The 23503-nt window shown below is 37.6% G+C and overlaps 3 protein-coding genes across 11 annotated transcripts in view; 2 read left to right on the top strand and 1 right to left on the bottom strand.

The window, feature by feature from the left end:
* The first annotated feature begins 430 nt into the window (after nucleotides 1-430).
* tmem269 (transmembrane protein 269) lies at nucleotides 431-10173 on the top strand. 2 transcript variants are annotated; one of them, XM_056732847.1, is made up of 7 exons: nucleotides 431-633; nucleotides 2320-2383; nucleotides 6380-6527; nucleotides 6758-6855; nucleotides 7841-7984; nucleotides 8198-8398; nucleotides 8751-10173. In XM_056732847.1, the coding sequence occupies exons 2-7, from the start codon at nucleotides 2359-2361 to the stop codon at nucleotides 8858-8860; spliced, it is 726 nt and encodes a 241-aa protein (XP_056588825.1). In that variant the 5' UTR covers nucleotides 431-633; nucleotides 2320-2358; the 3' UTR covers nucleotides 8861-10173. The 2 variants fall into 2 exon arrangements, with proteins under 2 accessions (XP_056588825.1, XP_056588826.1); XM_056732848.1 differs by having other exon boundaries at nucleotides 433-633; nucleotides 3724-6527.
* A 761-nt stretch (nucleotides 10174-10934) lies between these two features.
* Nucleotides 10935-14549, bottom strand: si:ch73-206d17.1 (tyrosine-protein kinase STYK1). 3 transcript variants are annotated; one of them, XM_056732836.1, is made up of 10 exons: nucleotides 14392-14548; nucleotides 14010-14102; nucleotides 13676-13822; nucleotides 13347-13532; nucleotides 12808-12866; nucleotides 12535-12609; nucleotides 12209-12426; nucleotides 12075-12115; nucleotides 11871-11967; nucleotides 10935-11786 (listed from the first exon to the last, which is right to left on the bottom strand). In XM_056732836.1, the coding sequence occupies exons 2-10, from the start codon at nucleotides 14053-14055 to the stop codon at nucleotides 11618-11620; spliced, it is 1038 nt and encodes a 345-aa protein (XP_056588814.1). In that variant the 5' UTR covers nucleotides 14056-14102; nucleotides 14392-14548; the 3' UTR covers nucleotides 10935-11617. The 3 variants fall into 3 exon arrangements, with proteins under 3 accessions (XP_056588814.1, XP_056588812.1, XP_056588813.1); XM_056732834.1 differs by having other exon boundaries at nucleotides 12685-12866; XM_056732835.1 differs by having other exon boundaries at nucleotides 12685-12866; nucleotides 14010-14549.
* Nucleotides 14550-15531: 982 nt separating this feature from the next.
* Nucleotides 15532-23503, top strand: part of magi3a (membrane associated guanylate kinase, WW and PDZ domain containing 3a) — a 101229-nt gene continuing 93257 nt past the window's right edge. For all 6 annotated transcript variants that reach the window (XM_056732804.1, XM_056732805.1, XM_056732806.1 and 3 more), the window contains exon 1: nucleotides 15532-16495. In XM_056732804.1, coding sequence (XP_056588782.1) covers nucleotides 16189-16495 — 307 coding nt within the window. In that variant the 5' untranslated portion in view covers nucleotides 15532-16188. The remainder of the gene's footprint in view (nucleotides 16496-23503) is intronic.

The following is a 23503-nucleotide window of genomic DNA, read 5'->3' on the forward strand; positions in this document are numbered from 1 at the left end:
TGTAATAAGCTCATTCTAAAGTAGTTTCATATTCATATAAATCATTGTGGTTTTAATGACTAGGAATTCCTAAAATGACTTAAGTTTACTACTAGAGAAAGGAACAGTTCAACTTAGCAGGTGGATAAGACAGCACCCCACTTCAAAACATACTACTTTTAAACTTTTGTAAATAATCACACGCCATGCTTTTTGGGAAAACGATGAAAGGCAAGACTTGTACTGTCACATTGATAGTTTTTGCAGTGGATTGCCGAACATTACTTTCTATTATTCCACTATGACATCTCTTTTGGGAGCATTCCGTATGTGTCCGCGTCCTCCAACTGGCATTTTCACCCCAAGATGGCGGCTGCGCTACCGAAGCGCCACCTAGTGGCTGTTCATGAAAAAGCACCAGAGTTTCGCCTCTTGGTCTTCTATACACGCTGCTTTGCCTTTAAAAAGAGCCGCGCTGAAAATGGTCAACGCATTGTGTTTGGCAGACAGTGGTGTGTGTTTACTCTGTCACTCTTCTATTAAAGGTTGATTTTTTTGGGGGGTAATGTTGAAAATATTGTGTTAGTGAAGTTAACACCATCAAAAGGCGTGTCCACGTTCATTTGAGTCGAAGAGCTTGTTGTTTAAAAGGAGGTAAGTTTTTTTTAACATAAGTAGAATCGTGGTTTAGATATGCTTTTTAAATAAGACGTTTTATAACAAAACAAATGTAAATATTATGAACTGTAACTTCATATTAACATAAATGCATAATAATATGGTTGTGTGCGCATGTGCTCCGTTAAAGGGCTTTATATTTTAACTGCTCTAGAATATATCTTGTACGATATAATAAAGAGAAAGTATTTTTCATTGAAAGCATTATTTAATACAGTGTGCCTATAATAAAGTGAATAAAGCATTCAAACGTGTATTTTTCATGCACAAAGGTAAGTGCGTAGGGAATTGAGCACACGTCAAGCCAATTCCTATTTTTTGCTTGTGGGTCTTAACTCGAAAGTTATATTAAGAGACGACTGGATTTACTGTGTATTTTCACAGCAGAATAAATGCTTATGAAATTCAATTTTATTTCATTTTAAATAAAATAAATCATACGACTACTTTTGAACTGTGGGCTATCTTAACATATACATAATGCGTGGCTACTATAGGTTGTACATCACTCGTGAATATCGTGAGTACAAAATGCGTTCAGAATAGCAGGTGCGTCTCTCTGTGGTTTATGTAACTAACGTGTTGTCCTGTGTTGTGGCTAGAAGGGACGGAAGTGATTCAAAATTTCGCCATAAAAGAACAATAAACTAAATAAGCTAACGCCTACACCACACCTACCCAACCTTAAACCTGACCTTACAATAAAAAAATGTAATTAAATGTGGTCAAAGTGACAAAAATGATGCTGTTTTGAAGTGCGCGTGCCCAGTGGAGGTAGCTGTTTCCCTTCCAGCCACTACATCCGTGGTACTTAGGCAGCAGTCAACGTGCACTTTAGTGGGTGTGTTCGATTCGCGATGCGCTCCACAGTACTGTGATGTCAAATCTACTCTGCTAGATCTGCCCAGAGAATGATGACGAACCGATGATTCGATTAAACATTTGTATTTATCTTTTTTACTCTATCAGTGTTAATTACTTCATAAATTGATGACGCGAATTATTAGCTGCGCTTTAAATGTGATTGTTTGAAATCGTGATGAGTCGCTAGAATATTATTACGGAGTGTCTATTTAACTTAAACTGTTGTAAAAAGTCAATTTATTCATTAGGTTTAGGTTAGGGGTGTAGGGCTTTAATATCTCAATAAGTTGCCATCATTTTAATATTTTTTATAAATGTACACTTATTTACAATATATTATTATTGCATAATGTTTAATGCACAACAATACTGAGGTGAAAACAGTAACATTATCTGCCGCTTTTTATAAGTAGGCCTACCAGAAGCATCTTACTAGTCCTAATATTTCTACTTTATACAAAGAAAATAGGCCTACAGCTATTTTCGGTGAGTGTAAATAGCACATTGCTTAGAAATACTGCTATTTTCAGTGTAAACAGAACCTACTGCTATTTAAAGGGCAAATACGCTCCCATATTATTATGTTGGCTAATAATCATAATAAATGACTTGCACAGAGTACACTATTAGAATGTGATATTATTCATTACAACTAAAAAAGATAGATCCTTTAATAAAATCAACAGTGGTTTTATTTGAATAAAGTTATGGTAAGCATGTTTTCGGCTGACTGAGTATCAACAATAGTATTTAATTTTTCTGACGGCCCATTGTAAACATGTTTTTGCATTGGTTTAGTTGCTGTGCTGTTTTGCTTGAAGACATTTGGAAACCAGCATGATCTTCCTAACTCCAACATCTGGTATGTAGATTAAAAACCGAACTACTATTAAAGAGACATATTCTGCTGTTGCTTCTCATAGTTGGTTTTCATGTTTCAGTAAGAAGTGTGCAAATTGGCTTCTTGTGGTTAGTTATGAAGCAATGTCTGTTTGACATCAGACTGCAATTTTGTGATGTTGTTAAAAGGGTTTTCACTTTCTGAATTGTAGTTGTTTATAGTAAACTGTATAGCTGTAGATGTTAAGAAACCATTAACCACTGCACTTTACAAATGGTGCTATATAGCACTAAAAGTGGTTCTTGGCTCGTAATCAAAGGAGAACCACTTTAAGTGCTGCATTGAACCACATCTTGGTGCTTTAGTGGTTATTCAGAGGTTCTTTAGGATGACTGAGGGGCTAAACCGGTGAAGACCCATACACCACCGCTTCCGTATAAAGAACCTGTTAAGCCCCGGGATGGTTCTTCAGCGGTTCTATATACAGCACCTCAGTCATCCTGAGGAACCGTTAAAGAACCTTTGAAGATCCATTGAAGCACCAAGATATGGTTGTTTATACGAGCCAAATACCACTTTAAGTGCTATATAGCACCATTTTTTAGAGTATTGTGGTATTAATAAATGTTCCATACAGTAGTTGCTTTGGCTAGCAAATGTTTTCCAATGTACGTTATTAAACTATGTTCCAGAAACACATTTTCCTTCTGGGATTCTGTCATGTGGAATGGAGGAACCAGACAAAAATACTTTTCAAATGTTTTCAAAGTTCACCTGACTTCAGTCATTCAATTGTTTTACGCTTTGGACAATGTGAAATGTATACTCTAATACTAAAGTCCATTAACAGGTAGTTTATTATGTTCATGTGTCCAGTTCCAAAAGTCTTCACACCTACCTCAACGGAAATATATTTATAACTGCACAAAAATGTTTTGTGTACCAAAGTTTGTTTTTTTGGACTACTTCTGGACTACTAGTAGTTCTCAGTCCATTGCTGATGTATTTTGTGCAAGGCATTTTGTCTTGTGTGTCTGTTTATATACACATAATGCACCATCCTGACTTCTACCACCGAAACACTGTATATAGTGATCACTTTACTTTTAAAGCAAACTTACCTTCCATTGCGGTGCATTTCCTTGATTTTATTTGAAATACTTTCGTAATAATACTTGCTGAAAATGGAAATACATATCTCACATGCTTTGATAACCTGACAATCTTTATGAAAAAAAAACATTTAATTACACAATGGGGAGGTCTAGCTGCCTCTGAATGAAAGTAAAAACAAACCTTGACTTCTATGGTAAATTCTGTGTGTTGGCATGTGCTGTGTCTCATTGACTGTTTTCTTTCAGATGAAGAATCGCTTGAAATCGACTGGCTTTGGAGTCACATCAAGTTCAGGGTACAAAACGCAATAGTAGGAACCCCAACTTTGACAACTTTCTTGATGTCTTTGTAAATGCTCGGCAATATTTTAAGTAATGTAGCAGTCAGCTTAATATACTTAAATGACAATTCACGAGTTCGCAAATGCAGATAATAATGCAGGTTAAAAGGTATGCGTATATGGCGTGCTGTCCAGCGAGAGGGCTCCGAGCCTGGCAGTTTCTTACAAACTCGGAGTACTCTCCCCCTGTCCGGGGAGAGGGCTCGAGCCCGGTGTTAGGCTGAACCCAGAGCGCTCCCCCCACTGTCCTGCGGGAGACAACGGGCTCGTGGTAAGGAGCCGGGGTGGTGGAGGGATGCTTGAAGACTGTAGAGAGAATGCAGGTAAGACAGCTTTGTCTATTTGTAGTAGTTCTCTCTTGAGCTGATAGGGCAGATGGTGTGATTGCTGATGGCAAACCAGCCGGGTGGGTTATCTGCTCGTGCTCCTCCCTAACTTTGTTAATTAAACATCACACATTGTGCATGTCTTCTTGCATAAACGTATGCTTGTTTCACAATGCACAATGAAATCTTGACGTACAAGAACAAACGTTGGGTCTGTCATGCACACAAATATCAAAGTGTCCTTTATATATCCGATTTCTCCACATCCACATCTGCAAGCATGGAGTTTACGCCTTTGTCCTTATACAGCAGACTGAGCTTATAACATAATGAATTTAACATAAATTACACTTTGTTAATGTTTTTAGAGAGATGCTCACTGATTTACTCCATTACAAAGACTTCTTTGTCTGACTTCATTGAAAATCTCTACAGCGTTTCAGAAGCAACAGTCTCAAGCACTTGAATCTTAACAAGACCTACTAGCTTTGTGTTTTGATAACATTTAATGCAAATTGTCTCTCTCTTTGGAATGAGACGAACAAGATAGTGCTATTTCAATAAAAAACCAAAATTTACCTCGAGAGTTCAGTTTGGTAAGAGATTAGCACTGTTTGTTGTCTCATGTGCCAAGGAGCAGAGGGCAAGTATCCAGCTCTCTGCATTGAACTTGGATCAGAGTGTCATTTGGCAACATGCTGATTTCTGTCTCATTGCTATTTCAACCAATTTATATACAGTAAGTATGCTAATAAATGACAGCCATGCTTATGTGCGCAAATGAGAGTGTGCATCCTGAAGATCCGATTTGGTAAACAAATCGCAATTGTCTGCAGTGTGAACGTGTTTTCCTGGTGACCCGGTTGTCAGTTAAGATATCTACTGCAATAGTTGTAGATCAATATGTGACGTGTGCTTTGTGAATGAAAAACAGCACTAAACCTAAAACCTCTTTCTTTGATCTGTTTTGAAAACTATGTTGGTATTTTTTAATGAATTGAGGGTTTATAGACAGGGACAGAGTCCCTGTAGATTATTTCTGATAAGCAAAATAAATAGGTAAATTACAAGCTAGCAAATTAAAATGATGTCTAGCAAGTATGATTTGGGGAAACTAGTATAAGATTCAGGGGCGGATCGTCCATCTGGACCACCGGGAGTTTTCTTGGTGGGACGCCGCTCATGTTGGCAGCCTCAGGAAGGCGATTGCTAACAGACCGGGGGGACAGGAACATAATCGTAAATGGATAGAGGGGGACGCCCCTAAAATGCGACCACCAAAAGACCAGATGCAGGGGAACCGAAACGCTTTTGCAAACGGACGGGTGTGTGTTCGGCTGCTCTTGGCGTAAAAGTCCAGGGCAACTTTTTAGTCCTAGTCCCCCCCTGAGAAGAACCTTTACTTGGCTAAACTTAAATGTGACAAACTTACATGACCTATTCAATAAACACAGACCGAAAGTTAACTTGTGTGTGTGTGTCCAATGAAGACGTCTTCAAATCAAAGAGTAGTTATTGGCTATTTTATTAAATTGTTTTGATCATACAAATTAAATGGTGAGTATTGTATCCTTTTTGTACTAGCAAATTATGTTTGCCAAAAACACACCGTCTAGTAAAAAGTTTTTTTTATCACTCATTCAAATATTTATTGTAGGTCTTTTACTTTTGCTATTAATTGAATGGTTTATATAGTACAGTAAAATGTTTGGTCTGTGATGGATGACGTCTATGGAAAAGTTATATTTATAAAATATAATATAATTAAACCTTACAATTGTAAAATTATTGCAAACTTATCTGATGTCGGCATAGTTTTTGTTTGTTTTAGCTAATTTTTAGGGGAGCTTGAATTAGAGCTATGGTGAGGTTACATTGTGTATTTTATGTGTATATTATGTTTATGACTTTGTTGTTTCTCATGCTATTATGCCAGTGTTATATATTTGTGATGAGGCTTGGGTAGAGGTTATTTAAATGAAAGCATAACCAAATAAATGTTTTAGAGAGGATAAGTAAATCATTACAAAAAGGGCATGTGTACCTGTACTTTAGCATGATAAATGAGACTTGGTATGAATAAAGTGTAACAGGTTGCTATATTTTCTAATCCAGCTGGTTATAATTTTCTGAAAAAAAGTTATGTCATATTTCTTTAATATACTGTCACAAAGCCCAAACTCTTCAGCCAATAGAAGCTCTTGTGTAACTTCTGATGTTTCTTCTTGGTCTCAGCCTTTTTCCAGGATGCTACCAAACTGCTCCTGAACGAAAAACCTAACTGGGTGCATCTAAAGGAGTTTGCCCGTAGAAATGCTGCCAATGCTCTCTCTGTTGCCAACCTGGTCATGGGAATGGCCTCAATTCTCTGCAGTCTCAACGGGTAGGCATTTATGTTTGATTCTGACTGTTGTTTTTTCGTAATCTCATTTGAAAAATGTATTACTGTCTGTATACGACCGAATGCAATATTATAAATAATGTGTATAAAAACAATTTACAAGTGTAAGATTTCAGTCAAAAGGTTTGGCCCCAAATGTATTTGTTTTTTCAGCATACATGTGGTATTGGACTTTATGGTCTCCATAAATGGACCAATGTTGTTATCTGCAGGCATCATCATGCTGCATGCTGGCTGGTCCTGATCGGTTACCTTCTGGATTTGGCTGATGGAGCAGTTGCTAGGCAACTTAATGCCTGTTCTGCACTAGGTGAGTAGGACTGAGTGTCCTCAAGGATAAGTGGAATTAAATGGGGACAGAAGTGATTGTTGACCACAGTTTAAATAAAAAAACAGAAAATGCTTTCACATTTGTCCTAAGTTTCTAGTTATTTGATTCCTAAGCATCATCAAAAAAGTGTTTTCATATACCTAAGCTGTATTCTTAATGCTATGTTAAAAATGTGATGAAAGGGATAATTCACTCAAAGATTTAAATAATTTGATCATTTAGTCACACTTATATCATTCCAAAGCTGTATGACATTTTTCCTGCAGAACACAAAAGAAGATATTTTGAAGAATTTTGTTAACCAGATGACATTGGCCTCCATTGACTTCCATTGAATGGACAAAAAAACACGAAGACATTTCTCAAAATATCTTCTTTTCTATTTTACAGTCACCTACCGATTTTAAATGATGCGAGAGTAAATAAATGATGACAGAATATCTTGGGTGAGCTCTTTAGCTAACACATAATAAATATGAAGTACAGCTATCTTAAATGAATTTGTAATTGTTCATTATATTCAACTTTTTCATGTATTAACATTTTATACAAAACTAAACAAGCAGTCATCTATCTCTCTGGACTGGGAAATCATGTGATTATGAGCGTGTCCACTCGGCTGCCTCAAAAAACTCTCACTATGCCAAGTCACTTGTCCTCCTATGCTTTGTGTCCCGCTCCGTTGTTTTGCATGACCTCACACACAGTGTTATTTTGCTGCCCTGTTGTGTCAACTGAACAGTCATTTTGCGATGAAGCGGCCTAATGCTGGGGATAATGCACTGATTGTCTGTTTGATACGGATGCTTTGGACCCCCTGCATATCTGACATTGTTATCGTTTTTCACCATGCTGTTGACATTCCAGGCCACTTGTTTGAACCCACAGCCAAACGGGGATGAAAACATTCCCCCTCCCACCTCATTGGAGTGAATCTAACGTGTTTTTTTATTGTGTATCGCAGGTGCAAAGTTGGATGATTTCGCTGATTTTACAACATTTGGAATTGCGACATCATTACTTTTAAGGACACCCAATCTGCTGGATAATATTCTGTGCATGTTTTACGCGCTGTCAGTCTTTGTTCGCCTCTGCTTTTTTTCTAGTGGTGAGGAACTATAATTTAATAAATACATGCTCATCACACTAAAATCAGAACCACTGTAGTTGCCACACCCAATTGTATCACATGCATACTATAGAAGTTCATCAGAATTATTTTAATAAAAAAAAATAGACATATACCATCAATTTAAATACATACGTTATAAAACATTGAATAGATTGGCAGAATGTATCTAAAGGGGTCTGTTTTTTGCAGGAATTCCCTTTATGTACCGTGGCCTACCATGCATCTACTCATCTGCAATTCTAGCTTGTGTTTCTCTACTAACTGGAGGAAATATGACGGTGCTGAGAATCATAGCGGTGGCTATGATTCCTTTTATGGTGAGCCAGACGTTTTACCCACATGACCGAGTACTTGAGTCTCAGGCGTGGAAGAAGGTGGTCTACATTGGAGGTAAAGCTATTCAGAGAATTGTTTAATTGTGAGGCAGGATTCAAGATTTGTAAGGCAACAAAATTGATTTAAGTTTACATTTATGCATTTGACAGATTTGTTTAGATAAAGTAGGACCAATTTTACAACATTTGAAAAGTTACGACAGCACACAGTATCTGGTTTTGTCAGTTCTTACTGCGTTTAGGAATCTTTGGCCAGGGCAAAAAGATATCTCTGGGAGCCTAAAACCAGATATATATTAGCGTGATATCTGATTTATGATATATTTTATAATCAGTACCATGAATTACCTTCGTTTTTTGGTGACAAAACAAAAAATGTAAGCAAAATTTGTTCTCTTTCACTATAGGAATTGCCATGGTGTTTTGCTTCTCCTTCCCTCCAGCATGTGTTTACTACTTGTTATGGTCCGTTTCCTACATACTGTTTCCAACAGCCCTGTGGAGCTCCAAAGTGTAACTGGCCGGAGAGGCCGATTCCTAAAGCCTCCTTACAGCTGAGGAAGGACTGTGCAGCTTTTTTTGGAACCCACAGTGCTTCATGCAAAGGAAAATCAAACCGACTGAGAAACATATTTTTATTTCAATCATTTTAGCTGTGGGGTTGTATACCTCATGCCCTGACAAACTTTTAGTGAGAGTTATGGACACCTTCATTAGCTGCTGTTGTTTTTTCAATAAGGAAAATAAATGGGAAATGACCTCTGTCGTACACATATTGACATCTGTATGAATAATCAGAATGTTATTTTGTCTCATGAAACAGAGGTTGCAGGGTGCTATGCATGTTGCGCAGTTTGTCTGTACTAAATCAAAACCGTGGAGGCATGAAGCAGGACACATATTCAAGATTCAAAATTTGCTGTGGAATTTATATTTGTAGAACTGCTGCTTTTTTGGTTGTTGTTGAAGTAGATCAGAACAAGTTTTGGGTTTTTTCATTGTGTATATTTTAAGATTTTTATTTTGTGTACTGGATTACTGATAAAAAGGAAAGGGAAAACGGTTAGATAGAGAATGATCAGTGTGAGAGTATGCACAAGTCAAAGCTTAAATATAACAAAACTATCTGCTTTCTTCTAATCACATTACATTGGACTTTTAATGAACTGTGATAATTAGAATTATTTCAAAAGTAACATGAAAGATTCACTGAAAATGGTTTGTATCCATCTGACTTACATGTGAAACACTACAATATGATTAAGGCAGTGGTTGTCATCATTTTTGTTTTTTTTTAATGCCTGGTTAATGTGTGCTTGGTGAAATACTGTATTTCCTGTATTGTATTAAGTAGGCAATCATGCAATCAAATTTCAAGAACATGGCAGTTGGTGTAATTTGACAAAAAATTTAGCATCCCAAAGTATACTGCTGGGTTATTTTTGGCCTCTGTTTTGATAGAACTAACTGTGACTATGCCAAAAATTTTAGACCCCACAGATCCAAGATTTAGATCCAGTTCATTAGTTTGTACACTATGCATGGTGTACGATGTCTCTTTATCGGGACAATTACTTTGTTACTCAAAGATAGTCAACTCTATTGTGAGTTAAACATAATACAGAGACAAGAGACGGAGGGGGGGCAACGTAAGACAGGAGAATCAAATGAAAATGGTTTGTTGGGAAATTTCCGTTGCCTTTTCATTCAACCCTTTACGGTTTACATGTTCACTGTGAATATGGAACGTAGCAATTTAAAATGAAGGCATTGTTTTGTTTTTATGTGCACCACTTGTGGTTAATTTTTATTAAAATGTAGTGGTGTTCAGCGTTGTCTCTTATTTTATTATATTTTTTTTATTTCCCAGTATAGCCCTATATGAAATGTGGGCAATTTGAATTTTGATGCAGTACAACGAAAAAAAATATGTTCGAAGTATCTAATTATGAGATCAACAGCATTTAAGTTTCACTTTGATATGTCCTTACCAGTGTTGGGTGTAACTAGTTACTAAGTGATTAGTTACTGTAATTTAATAACTTTTCCCGTGAAAATGTAATGTAAGGAATTACTCTTATTTTATCTGTAATTTAATTACAGTTATACTTCTGATGTAATTGAACTAAATAATGTGTAATATTTTCTTGATGGTGGATAGACATCAAAATTCTAACTCCAGCTTTAAAATTTATGCTTTAATGTATACTTCTCACATTTTTATACTTTGGTCAGTTAATAAGAATAATTTTTGTAGTTATTTATTAATAATTTGAATTAATCAAATCTGTTTCATGTTTATCCTTGAATCACTTCTAATCAAGGTTTATGTAGCATATAGAAAGTAATTTAATACTTTTTGTAGAGAATAATTTGTACAGTAATCATATTACAATATTGAATATGTAAATAGTAACTTGTAATTATTTACTTTTTCAGAGTAATTTACCCAACACTGGTCCTTACTCAGTCAATGTTACATAATATCAAGATATTTAGGCTACATATAAAGCATGAGCTGAATGTATGTATATCACTAAAAAAGACTAGCTTGGTGGTTTTTAAACGAAGAAGAAAAACTTCTGTTAGTATGAATTAATATACAGCTTCTTTTGAACTTTTTATTTCGCTCTTAGGGAAGATAATCAAATTATGTATTTTTTAAGTATGCCTATTGAATGTGTCATGATATGTGTGACAGTTGAAGCTACATTTACACTAGTAGTAGTCATTGACTTTGGGTACTAAACAATTAGAGCAAAGCTAAAATACATTTATGAAAATAACAATGAAGAATTCCTTAACTTTGTCACAAAAGTTCACCACTAGAGGCCGCTGTGTTGTTGGCATTACTGGTCATTACCTTCCTTAATAGTTTCAAGGAAAGTGGCGACATCTAGCGGTGTTGTGAAACATTAGAAAAATTACTCATGATTTTGTTGGTTCAACTTAAAAAAAACAGGAAACTTAGTTGAACCAACAAAAACAACAAATTTTTAAAGTGTGTAATGTCAGTGGAGATTCTTTCATTATTTACTCACCCTCATGTCATTCACAACCTGTAATATTTTCTTTCTTCAAGAAGATATTTTGAAGAATGTTAGTAACCAAACAATATTGACCCTTGACTTATAAACACAATATCACTGAGACATTTATCAAAATATCGTCATTTGTGTTCTCCAGAAAAAGATACATACAGGTTTTAGATTACACGAGGGACAGAATATTTGGGGGTAAATTCATATTCACTGTTGGTCTCTGAATGTCCCACTCATGACAGGCCTGCTTTTCTCTTGTATTCACATATATCTATTGGCGGTTCAGAGCAAAGAGCTTTTGTATCTGTGAGGTGGATGTAGGAATCCAGAAGTCTCATAATGCCAGAGTACACAGGCCGGTCCTTGAAGTTCCACATGCAGCAATACTTAATGAGGTCATATCTGCAAGAAATTATCATATTATATTTGTTACTTTGGTATCAACTGCTGGAAATTTAGTGCTGACAAAAAAGACAAAATCCTTACAACGGAGCTCCACAGTTGTCTGGTCTTTTTATTCTGTAATGAGCTAAAGTGTGGGGAAGAACTTCAGACGGTTCCAGGTCAGGATAGGGAGGAGAACCTTTAAAAAAAATCATGTGATAAAATTCTTTGATGAGTAACGCTTGTTTAATGTCACAAATATAAACCAGTCAAGAACATGTTTCATAAACAATTTAATAATATTACCAAGGGTTGTCAACTCATAAAGCAGGATTCCAAATGACCATCTGAAATAATAAAACAACCTTAAAATATCTCAAACATTTTCAGCACTTTTTTCAAATCATTTTTCATAGTATTTAACATTTTGGCAGATTTACACATCACTCCTGTCTGTTACGGGAAGCCTCATTATCCGCTCCGGGGATTGCCATTTCACTGGCACCTTAGCTTGCAGTTCCTTATCCACTGTCTTTGTCTGTCGGCTCTTAAAAGCAGAGTTCAAACCCGAGACTTTAACAGAAAACCCTGAGCCGATTAACATATTCCTGGCTGCGACATCCCCATGGAGAATCCTGTGATATGAGTGCAGATAGTCCTAAGAAAAAGATACAATCTGTATGTTCTCTCAAGCGTAACAAAGAGTTATTTTATGTTACTTATATATACTTATTATATATATGTCCACATGGTAGATGGTACTCACCAGACCTGTTGCTACCTGTTTAGCTACCATATAAACAGATCTCTCTGAAAAAGACTGCAAGTTATCAGGTCTGCCCTGTATAGTAAGAGTCAGATTAAGATGTCAATCAGTGATCATCAGCATGTGCAAACTCTCATCAAACAATTTTACCTCTCGCAGACTCCATAGGAAATGCAAAAGGTTTCCTGGAATGCTCGCCTCCAAAATGAAATACATGGGCGTCCGTTGTGTCTGGCAGTATAACATTTTCACTATGTTCTCATGTTTACTTACAGCAGAATGGAATAGGACCAAATCCACAAACTCCTTAGCATCGTGTTGATTTGTTCTGTCTGAAACGTGAATATAACATAGGCGATCATTCAGTGTAACCATACGCCACAATTCTTATGTTCTCAATTGAAAATGCTATGCTTTTACTATGAAAGAAAGTCAAAACCCATAGAGATAACCTTAATAATTTGTATAACTTAAGTGGTATATAGTGTTTTACTATAGTAGTATCTGTTATATTGACTAAAGTAAATTGATAAACTTTAATTAATTCTATAGTATACTTTACTATATTGCTTTTTTATTTAAAATCTAAAGTGAATATTATAGGAATTTTAGTACAGTTTACTATTGTAAATACTATAGTCAACCACAGCAGTACAGCATGTGGAAGCGAGCATATGGAAAACAAAGAAAAGTACATCAATTCATTGTTTAATTAAATCCTTTTAGAATGATTTATTTGTGTATGCACTTCAGAGACCAAACAGAGGAAGGTCATTTGTCTAAAATGTTGTTGTCTAGAGCTTTCTCTGTACCTTTTAGAGTTTTAATCACTACAGCGGTGGATTGGTTCTCTTGTTTTAGCTGACCCTTGCAGATGGGTCCATAGCGGCCCGTTTGAAAGACCTCGACCCCCTCCAGGACGCAGTGAGCAGGAATCTCCCATGGACCCAGTGAATCATGAACAGGCCCAGATTCTGTGTTCAAGGTTACAGGTTCCCCTTGTGAGAGATTATACAGCAGACTTTAAACAACAAAGGCAATAACAAGAACTACACAAACAATTGTGGTTGAGAGAATAAGACGTGTCTATTTTAAATGCAGGTTTCTTATAATATTGATGACCGTAGATTTTTCCTCATACCGTTTTCAATTGTAGGGTCCGAGCTGGTCTGAGATGATAATCTTTTGCTAACAAAGCTCCATATTATTTGAGACACAACTATCAGTGTGCTCAGAGCCAGCAAGCTTGGAATAATGATGAGTGCAAACGGACCTGATCCTTCCTCATCTGTCCGTTCATGCAAACACAAAATAAAGACAGCATGCTGACTATTTCATGCTCTGACAAATGTGAAAATGTATTTGAAGCATGTTACGCTCAATTACTTTGTCTCGAGAGCATCCGGTTTAGATTAAAATATTTAAACACTATACTTTTTACTTTAGCACCGAGAGGAAAGCAGACTTATACGTACAACAAAATGGGTCAGAGGAGCTGTTGCATTGAACTTGTACAGCCATGTGTCACTTCGCCATTTGCCACAATTGACAAAAGACAATAGCTTAACCTGACGAATAAAAAGTGCAAAAACATCATGTGATTTTGCATATTAGAGCATTATGGCCCAAGATTTAAACTTCGTTGAACTAACATGCATAGTAAATCAAAATTGATATCATTGAGGCGAGTTTTTCTCCCTCCTTACCTGGCCATGACTTCTCATGAATGGCAAGTTGTCCATAAAAGCTACTTATTTGCATTGTAAAACACACTATACAATTAAATATGCATGTATCTAATCAACTCAGCCTTGTATATTATGTGAGAAGACACCAGCAAGGACAGAGCATCCTTACCTTTCTTGCCTTTCTAGGATCGAGGTGGCCAAATGAATCCTATAAAGACCTCTCTGGCTGCTTCTGGTAGAGACCACAGGTAAGTCCCATTTCTTATGCTCCACTTCTACCTTAAAGCTTAGCTGGATTTGTTTTGACTTTCAGAGCAATGACCGTGATGGCGACTGCACACCTCAGTTAATGATTGACTTAAACACTCTACACAATTCTTTTAACTGTTGCCATGAGCTTTGTGTTTCAAAATTGAGAGTGGTCCTGGTTAAAGTGTGTGTGGTGGTATGTTCATATTGCATAAATGAACGGGCCTATTATTAATTATTTCACGTATATAAATTGTCATGTTATTTACAGTTCTCTTTTTAGCAAACTGAAATATGAGTTGAGACAATTTGTAAGCACTGTGGCACTTAAAGCAAAACTTTAAATATGCTAAAATGTAAAAATAGCACAAGTAATCACTATTTTTTATATAATATTTTAATATTGTGATTCTTAGTAACAGGTGATTTGAAGAGGTACAGTACAAGGCACAGATGTCGGAATATTTGTTGTGTGCGCAAGTTTAGACTACAACAGCAGGTGGCACTATCATACAAAATCAAGGCATTTTTAAATCCGGAAATGTATGTTGTTTTATTTTATTGTGCTTTATCATACTTTAAAAATCCAATCGTTATGCACTTCAGAGAATGCGCCACATCGCACAAACTGATTTTGTAAAACACTACACTTATGCAAATGCAAATGTTCTGCAAACATTTGCGTAACAGGTGGTGTGAATAAAAAGCTGCACGTGAATTACACACCTGTGTTTCTGACAAGATCAATAAACAAGTTTGTTTTCATAACACATCCTGCTACCATAATCTTCAATTATTGTTTTCATAATCTAAATCCGCGCAGAGATCTGCATAAGAGTTTTACAAAAGTGTAAAATATAAATAGCCATTATTCTTTATTTATTCATTTCTTTACTTATTGCTTAATGAAGTCAAGCCTTTTATATGAGAGCTGAGAAGTATGGTAGAGCGACGTTACGTTTGGCACGGTGAGAAAGTACGAACTCCCGCCCCGTCGCTCTCATTGGCTCCCCTGCGTTCGTTCGCTCCGTGCATCGGCGTCAACGTGCGCCACCGATAGTCAATGCCTTCGTTTGGAAGCGAGGTGAACGCTAAAACGACTGCAAAGTTGTAAAGCTGTGCGTAATATCATCACAGAACGGACACCGGGCACTGACAGCTCTGCGTAGGAGAGGACGTTTCCCGGAGAACTCAAAGGTCGCTGGATACCGGACGATCATATAGTTAGCCGGGTATTCCCGAACCAGGTATAATGTTGTTCCTCGTTCGTTCCCCGTGAACGCGCCGGTTGCTGATGTCATTAAAACAGGTGCGCGAACCCAAGTTAACAAAAGGGTCGCCCTAGGATTACATACGGATGTCATTTTTGTCCGATGCGTTTCATTCATCGCCGATATTACGCAGCGATTTGAGATTGTGTTCTTTTCGTATGGCGGGATAAAGCCTCGGATGGCAGCGTATTTCCTCGTTTTTCTTTCCTAGAAAGCGTTTGCTCGGAACATTTGACTCCCGATATCAGTCGCTAGTCCTTGGTGAGGAGCAACGTAGTTAAGATTTTAAGGTAAATTTGTGCGATTTTGACTGGGATGCGTCACCTCTGAAGTTTTGAATACGTTTTACCTATTCGACCAAGAGATGGGAATCGGACCGATCTGCATCACCGCGCTCTGAACGGGAAATTAAAACTTGTTTTGTTTAAAACACTTAAGGATTAACCATGTCCAAGACGCTGAAAAAGAAGAAACATTGGTCCGGTAAAGTCCAGGAATGCGCTCTCTCGTGGGGTAACGCCGGGGAGCTCGGCGCCGTGCTGGAGATATGCGGCGGCGCCGAACACGGAGAGTTCCCGCACCTGGGACAGGTGTTGTCGGACGCGGTCGTGTGCCATGTCGGCAGGCTGCCTTGTCCGGGAGACGTGCTGCTGGAGGTGAACGGCACGCCTGTCAGCGGATTGACGAACAGAGACACCCTCGCCGTCATCCGCCACTTTCGCGAGCCTCTCCGTCTGAAGACTGTAAAGCCAGGTTCGTTTATTTGGTTATGGTTTTATTGTTGGGCACGTGCCGATACCTCACGTTCTGTTTAGAAAGGCTGCTTTCGATAAGCCGCAGTCTTATACAGCTTTACGTTTTGTTTTGCTTGAACTTAGAATCTGTCTTTGATTAAATGAAACTCCCAAGTGGATTTAAGCGAATCCATTTATCATAGTTACCACAATGAAGAGGAAATTGAGCCTATCCATCATGGGGAGGTTTTGGTGCCGCTGGTGAGGGAGATGAATGCTTTCTGTTTTTTATAATTGTCTCTTTATAGATGCATTTCATCTGTTAAAATGTGTTTTCTGCTCAAGATACGTCTGCTGTTTTGTTGGAGACGTGTAGACGATTTACAAAGGGCACGAGACCTGAGCTTTCAGGACAGGTGTAGGCATCAGGTGTGGCTGTACCTACGGATAAACAGTTAAGAGCAAGAATGAGCACTATCTTGTTCTTAGGGTGTAACCTCTCTGGTTCCCTTGCAGAGAAGAGAAGAAGAGCAACGGCAACAATAAAACCTTCTAATGGTTTAATGTCTTTAACAGAAGCGATAATAGTCTGGTGATGAGATTTCATGTGGCGAATGGGAACCAATAGAATAGAGTAATTCTTACTGGATTTTGATCATCTTGTTTGGGTTAAGTATATTATGGGTTTCTTGGTATTCTGGTGTCACTACCTAACTAGCTCATCCCAGTCCAGAGCATCATGATGCCATAGGTATCCAACCAATTCAGCTGGAGATTTTGTAAACTCTTTAAACATTTAGTGCCGTCTGTAATCCTCTTTGCCTGCAGCGCAGATGTCGTCTGACTTCTTGGCCCCCCTTTCTGCCCACCGTCCACCTCATTTAACATGTTATACTGCCTGAAGCATCACCATTTGGCTTCTTTATGCCATTACAGTGCTGTTTTTAATATGTTTGTAATTAATGTGTGTGGTTGTTATGAGTGCTGTTTAAATCTGTCGTGAGTGGATTATAATTATTAATATGAAAATGAAGCAGTTCTCGCATTTCATAACGGCTGTGAATTGGCATTAGTTCAGGCGTTAGTATTGGAGGTCTCCGTCTGATTATTTTGAGGTAGTACGAGTTTAAATCTGCCAAAGCCTGCAGCTTTGAACTGAATCCAAGTCTAATTGATTCAATTATTGTGTTGGGTGCTGTCTGGCTACTGACTCGGCAAGAGAAGAGTGGACACCTGAAATTGTGTATTTTATGAAAGTCCTTACGCAACAAAAACCCTGTTGTTTGATAAAAAAAAAACATGATTTTGGAGAATTTGCTCTTTGATGGTATCGTTGTTCAGAGAAACAGTTGGTCCTGGCCAAAACTCATATCTTTGGTTGCGCCAAGGTTGGTATGTCAAGAATACATTGTCACAGTGTTTGTGCTTCTTCAAATGGCTTGACTGTAGTTATCAGTAAAATTGCTTATAGGTGAACCATGAATGCAAAACTGTATCAGCACATCAGCATCAGTCATTTTCCAGCTCGTTTTTATAAAAACTTTTCTATCAACTTTATTAAATAAAAGTCGGGTTTCCAGAAAGTACCTGTGTGTGTGGGTGGGTGGGTGGGAGCGTATTTTCTTACAGTCCCTCAGTTTATGTTTAATTCATACCGTCACTCAATCATTGATGAGTCCACTACGCTTCATTGAAGAGGTCTGCTTGGGGATCATGTGTTACCAGGAGACTGCTTAAGCTTAAATTTGAGCCCCAAGTAACACTGCCAGTCTGCCACAGTGCTCCACACAACTGATATGAAGCCTAAGAATCTGTATTCGAAGGGTTTCTTCATGGCTCCCTTCTGAGTCTAGTGGTCAGACAGCTGCAAACACGTCAGTGGACGTGTTCCTGGCATCTCCTCTGTGAGAATCAGAAAGCAAAGGAGCATAGTTTTAAGTTACAGTCAAGTGGTGCTTAAGATGGTAAGAAAACAACAGATGGAAGTAGGAAAAGGAAACCGAGCATTACCACCAGGAGATGGATGGCTTAATTCCTAACTGACGTATATGAACTGGCCTCTCGGTCTTATTTTTTGCATTGTTTGGCTGTCAGAAACACCTGTAGATTTCATAAAGTAAAATGTGTTCTTTTTTGGGTGGGGGAAAATTTTGATTCTCATATGCACCGTGGTGCAAACGAAGAATTGTAAAAGCGTTTTAAACATGTTTTTTGTCTGGTATTGTTCAAACGAACAGGTGGTCCTGCCCCAAACTCACGCCATTGGCTGAGCTGAGGTTGCTATATCAGGAATTCATTGTTTCACAGTGTTTATGCTTTTTCAAAGGGCATGCTTTAGTTTCTTAAATATTTTTCTTGTAGTTGGACCATTTATAGGAGAATTGATCAAAACAAGATTATGAATTTATCCTTAACGTAAGTGTATAATGATTTTGTTAGACAATGTGCCAATTTGTGGAAGTTAACACGCAGTTTTAATGAGTCTTGTTAAATGACTATTTTATACTTGTTTTTATGTCAGACAACACAAACAGAAAATATGTCAATGAGAACGGCTTTATGGTCTACTTTGATGCATTAAAATACAGTATGTGACAGTTCAGAGGTTATAGGCAAAAGTGTGTGATCACCACCAGATTGGTGGTGGTTGAGGAGATGCCCCTTACCACGTGAAAGCACTTTGAGTGCACTGGCAGAAAAGCGCTATATAAATGTAATGAATTATTATTATTATTAATTATATTCAACATGATGACATCAGAAATATGCAAATTAGTATTTTGAATTGAGTCATGACCCGAAGAATCGATTCTGAATCGACAGGTAAGTGACCAAACGACTCCCAACCTTATTTTCTATCATTCCCCACAAATGCAAGATACACGTAATTAAGTTCAGTTAAACTTCACAGCCACTGTTTACTGTAAACAGATGCATTTTGTTTACTCATTGAGTGCTAAACATGACTTTATAGGGGAAATTACAGTTTGCTTTGCCAATTATTAGGAAGCACTTGACATACGCTCAGGGTCTCCATTTATGGACCCTTTGGTCTAAATTAAGCTTTATTTTTGCAACTTCTTACATCTTCCTTTATGTGAATCTAACGCAGTTGTTGCGCATGCTCAGGGTCATAGAAGATAAGAGAAGTGTTGTTTTAAATGTCTAAAGCATAGTTTGTGAGTTGTGTGTGGCGGTTTTATGATTACATACCGAAATGCAATTTGATATGGCTAGGTCAAGATACAATCTGCAGACGTTTCACGTTATTGTGTTTTTGATTCTGGTTTGGATTTGAGGATGGTGCAGTCTGTCTCCTTAATGCAGTTTAACACTTCCTTTAGTCTCTGAAAGCATCATTCTTGCAAAAATATTTAGGAATCAAAGTTTTCTGCAACGTTTTCATCGAAGTTATGAAAGGAACCTGATCCTTTGTTATTACTGCTGTAGACTCTTTAGGTTTTTAAAAGAGCCGAGTGTAGTTTGCTGTGTTGAGGAGAAAAATTTACTCCGTACTGTGAAACCTCCTATCAGTTCCTCTTCTGCCCAGTGGACTTGCCAGTGGTTCATAGTCATCACTTCTTTTCCAGTGTCATCTGTCTCGTTGGTGTGAAGCTTCTTGGCCTCCTACATATTCTCTTGGACCTGTCATCTCCTCCTCCGTTTTCCTGCTCTTCACCCCCACACCTTCTTTGTCAGCCGTGGCGCTCACACATATTTTGTGTAATAGTGGTTGGCAACGAGGTCTATGAAAACTGTAAACACACAAAAATCTGTGCTATGAGTGATAGTTCAGCCAAAAATGTTAATTCTTTCATTATCATCTCAAACTTGTATGACTTTCATTTTCTGCAGAACAGATAAGGAGATATTTTGAACGCTGATAACCAAAAAACACCGGTTCCCATTGACTTCCATTGCATGAACACAAAACCACATTGTCATTTTTTTGTGTTCCAAAGAAAAAATGTTGTTTATCATTTGAATTGAAAGTTGTATCGACTACGCAGCATAATTATGCTTTTTGTTTTGTCTTCGGACCTTTGGTCCTTATTCACTTTCATTGTTTGGAAAACTTGGAAAAACTGTTCTTTTACTTTTTGAGGGTGAGCAAATGATGACAGAATTTAAACCTTTGTGTGAACTACATCATTAAACTAAAATGTCCTGTGTAGTCATCAACTTTTCAATTCTGCTATGAATATCCTCACCGTAGTTTTGCATTCGTATCAAGCAACACTGATGTTACACATCCTGACCAGATGAACGATTGTGGTCCTACATCTGTGAAATTACGACTGAAGCCATTGTCTGAGTGTGGCCTTGATTAACCGCAACGGTGCAATTTCCACACATTGTGTTAATGTGCGGAGGAAGAGTGAGAGAGGGTATCATTATAATGAATCACAGACTGACTTACATTAGTCCTTCTGTCATGATGCTGTGTGGCATGATCAAGCACCAAATGTCTTGTCGTTGGATTGTCTTTGTGTCAAAACTTTACTTGTGTTGATCATATTCTCTTTTTTTTAGCAGTGACACCACTTTTATTTGTTAGAGAACACACTTTAATAAACAGTAAAACTCTATTGTTGAATTCAATTGTGTTGCTTATTGTTAATATTCGGTGAGTTTCCAGCTTTGATTCCATGTCACTCTTGTTTGAGTTACTTTGGGTGAAGTCAGACTTATGCTGGTTGGTATATGGAGTACACAGGGTTTGTATAACAGAACGTGGTCTGTTGAAGTGTTCACAGTTTAAAATAAGTCTGTCAAAACCAGCTGCTGTGGCCATTTAACTTGGACATTGTTTCTCACATATACCTATAAAATCATAGCACAGCTGTTTTAGCAATCTGGTGAAGTCTGTGTTTCTCACTGTGGGCTTTAATGCTCATTGTTAAGTCACCTAAACATATTCGTTCTTATTCTTAACGTTACATAAAGCACACTAGCCAAATAGGATTTTCTTTTTTGTGGTCTTCTGTTGGTTTTGCATGTATCTTACTATTGCAGAAAGTATCTTTTTGGTTTTTAATTTAAAGGTTTATTTTTTTGTGTGTATTGTTCACACCTTTAAACCTACTTCAGTCTTTAATACTTGTTTTATCTAGAGGACTAGCTTTCCAGTTTTGTGCTGATCTTTGAAGGGCCAAGAATTTTAATGGTATTTTTTCATAAAACAGTGCATTTCAAAGGCAAACATCAACCGCGGTAGCTACTTTCATTCTGTCAACCTGTAGACGGACCAGGCTGGTGCGTAATTGGCTGTAATATTTATGGGCTTTAACTTAATTTGTAAAATTAGCATTTTACCTGAACACGCTTTCTAAATTCAGCCTGCACTTACCGAATCTGTCATATGGCGTAAATGACAACGCTTTCCTTTCGCACTTCTTGTGTGGAATAATTCTGGAATCTAGTCACACGCACCCAGCCGCCCATCCATGGGGGATGTGCACGCCAATATCCAAGATAGGAGCATCTGCTCGGAATATTAAAGCATATCTCCAACCTCTCCTGGCAGAAAGCGTCTCACGCTCTCCTCTTATCAGGCTTCCTGTCAGGCGAGCTGAAGAAGGTAGAAGACTTCTGTTGTTGCACTTGTCTCTGCTTGTGATGTGGTGGAACATTCCACCATTCCGGCACTGTTTGTCTGCCAGAGACTTAATGACGAGTGATGACATGGAAATGGGAAAGCGCCTGCGGGAATGAATCACATCTGTTAGCCACTGTTTATCTTTTTGTCGCATTGGAATGGCTAAGATCACAAGGTTATTGGAAATGACATTGAGTGATTTCTATGGATTGGTCATGATGGTGGACTATTTGTCCAACAACCAAATGGCCACATTTAAAAATGAACAAATGCACTTTTGTAATGCTCTGTTCTCATACTTCTATAGATTGTGTTACCTGTGAATTGAACTCGACACCTTGGTGTTGCGAGCACAACTTCGAGCAACCATGCTAATTGAGATACTCTTTCTGTTTTCATGGATCTTTATTATGCCTGCGCTGGCATGTAGCGCACACCACCAAGGAATGAAAAGTGATGGCCTTTTGAAATCTTAATGCCCACAAATAACTTGCCCTTCTCTTGAGCGCTCCGTGTGTGCGTAAGCATGTTTTTGCATGAAAATGAGAAATTAGGACAGGAATATGGATCGTTCCTCTCTAGTGGCCTTTTGAGATGAAAAGTAATTACACTGATAGGATTTGTGTGGTCCTGAGGGTTGTATAGATGGTAGCTATTTGAATGCTCACTTTGAGCATCCCGACATCAACAGATGTTTCCTGCCGCTCTGTGTGTACCGTTTGCACAGGTGCTTTATTTGACTTTATTTATAGAAGGCTTTCTTGCCATATCTCTGGCTTATTTCAAATGATTGTGTGAGGTTCACTGCTGATATCATCTCTCACCTGCATAAACATCCCCCCTTTCACCCCCGTGTTTGTCGGACTGCAGTGAAGGACAAGGATGGGAATCTAAATTTATGTTAAACTCATACTGAGCGTGTTATCGCCGCTAATCTCAACACGGCTGCTGCGGCACTCGACTTAAAACTGCAATGTTAAGGTAGAGCATCCTTTATTTGTGTTACTGTTGAGAGAGTGCTGCTGTCAACAGTAGTATTAGTTGTTGTTATTATTATTAATATTATTACTAATCCAAATTAATAATGAATAATTATATAAAATAAAATTATAAAAATTAAAATTATTATTCGAGATCTTCATTTGACATGTTGTTTTAAGAGTACGGAAGTCGGTGATCTGAAAATTTTCAGTTAAAAATAAAAAAAACGTCTTATGGAGCAGATACGTAAATAAGTGTCAATATCTGTCTCCTTATCGCGACGCTCAGTGAAAAGCTTATAATAATGATTTATATCTTGAGCTGAAAAATGTCATCTTAGCGTCATTTGTCTTTCACACACATAAAGAAGTACGTAAAGTAACCTGCAATTTTACGTTTCTAACATTAATGGCCATATCGTGGAAAAAGTTACAAATCACAACTTTA

This window comes from Triplophysa dalaica, chromosome 20 (assembly GCF_015846415.1).
Source record: "Triplophysa dalaica isolate WHDGS20190420 chromosome 20, ASM1584641v1, whole genome shotgun sequence".
Lineage (NCBI taxonomy): Eukaryota > Metazoa > Chordata > Actinopteri > Cypriniformes > Nemacheilidae > Triplophysa > Triplophysa dalaica.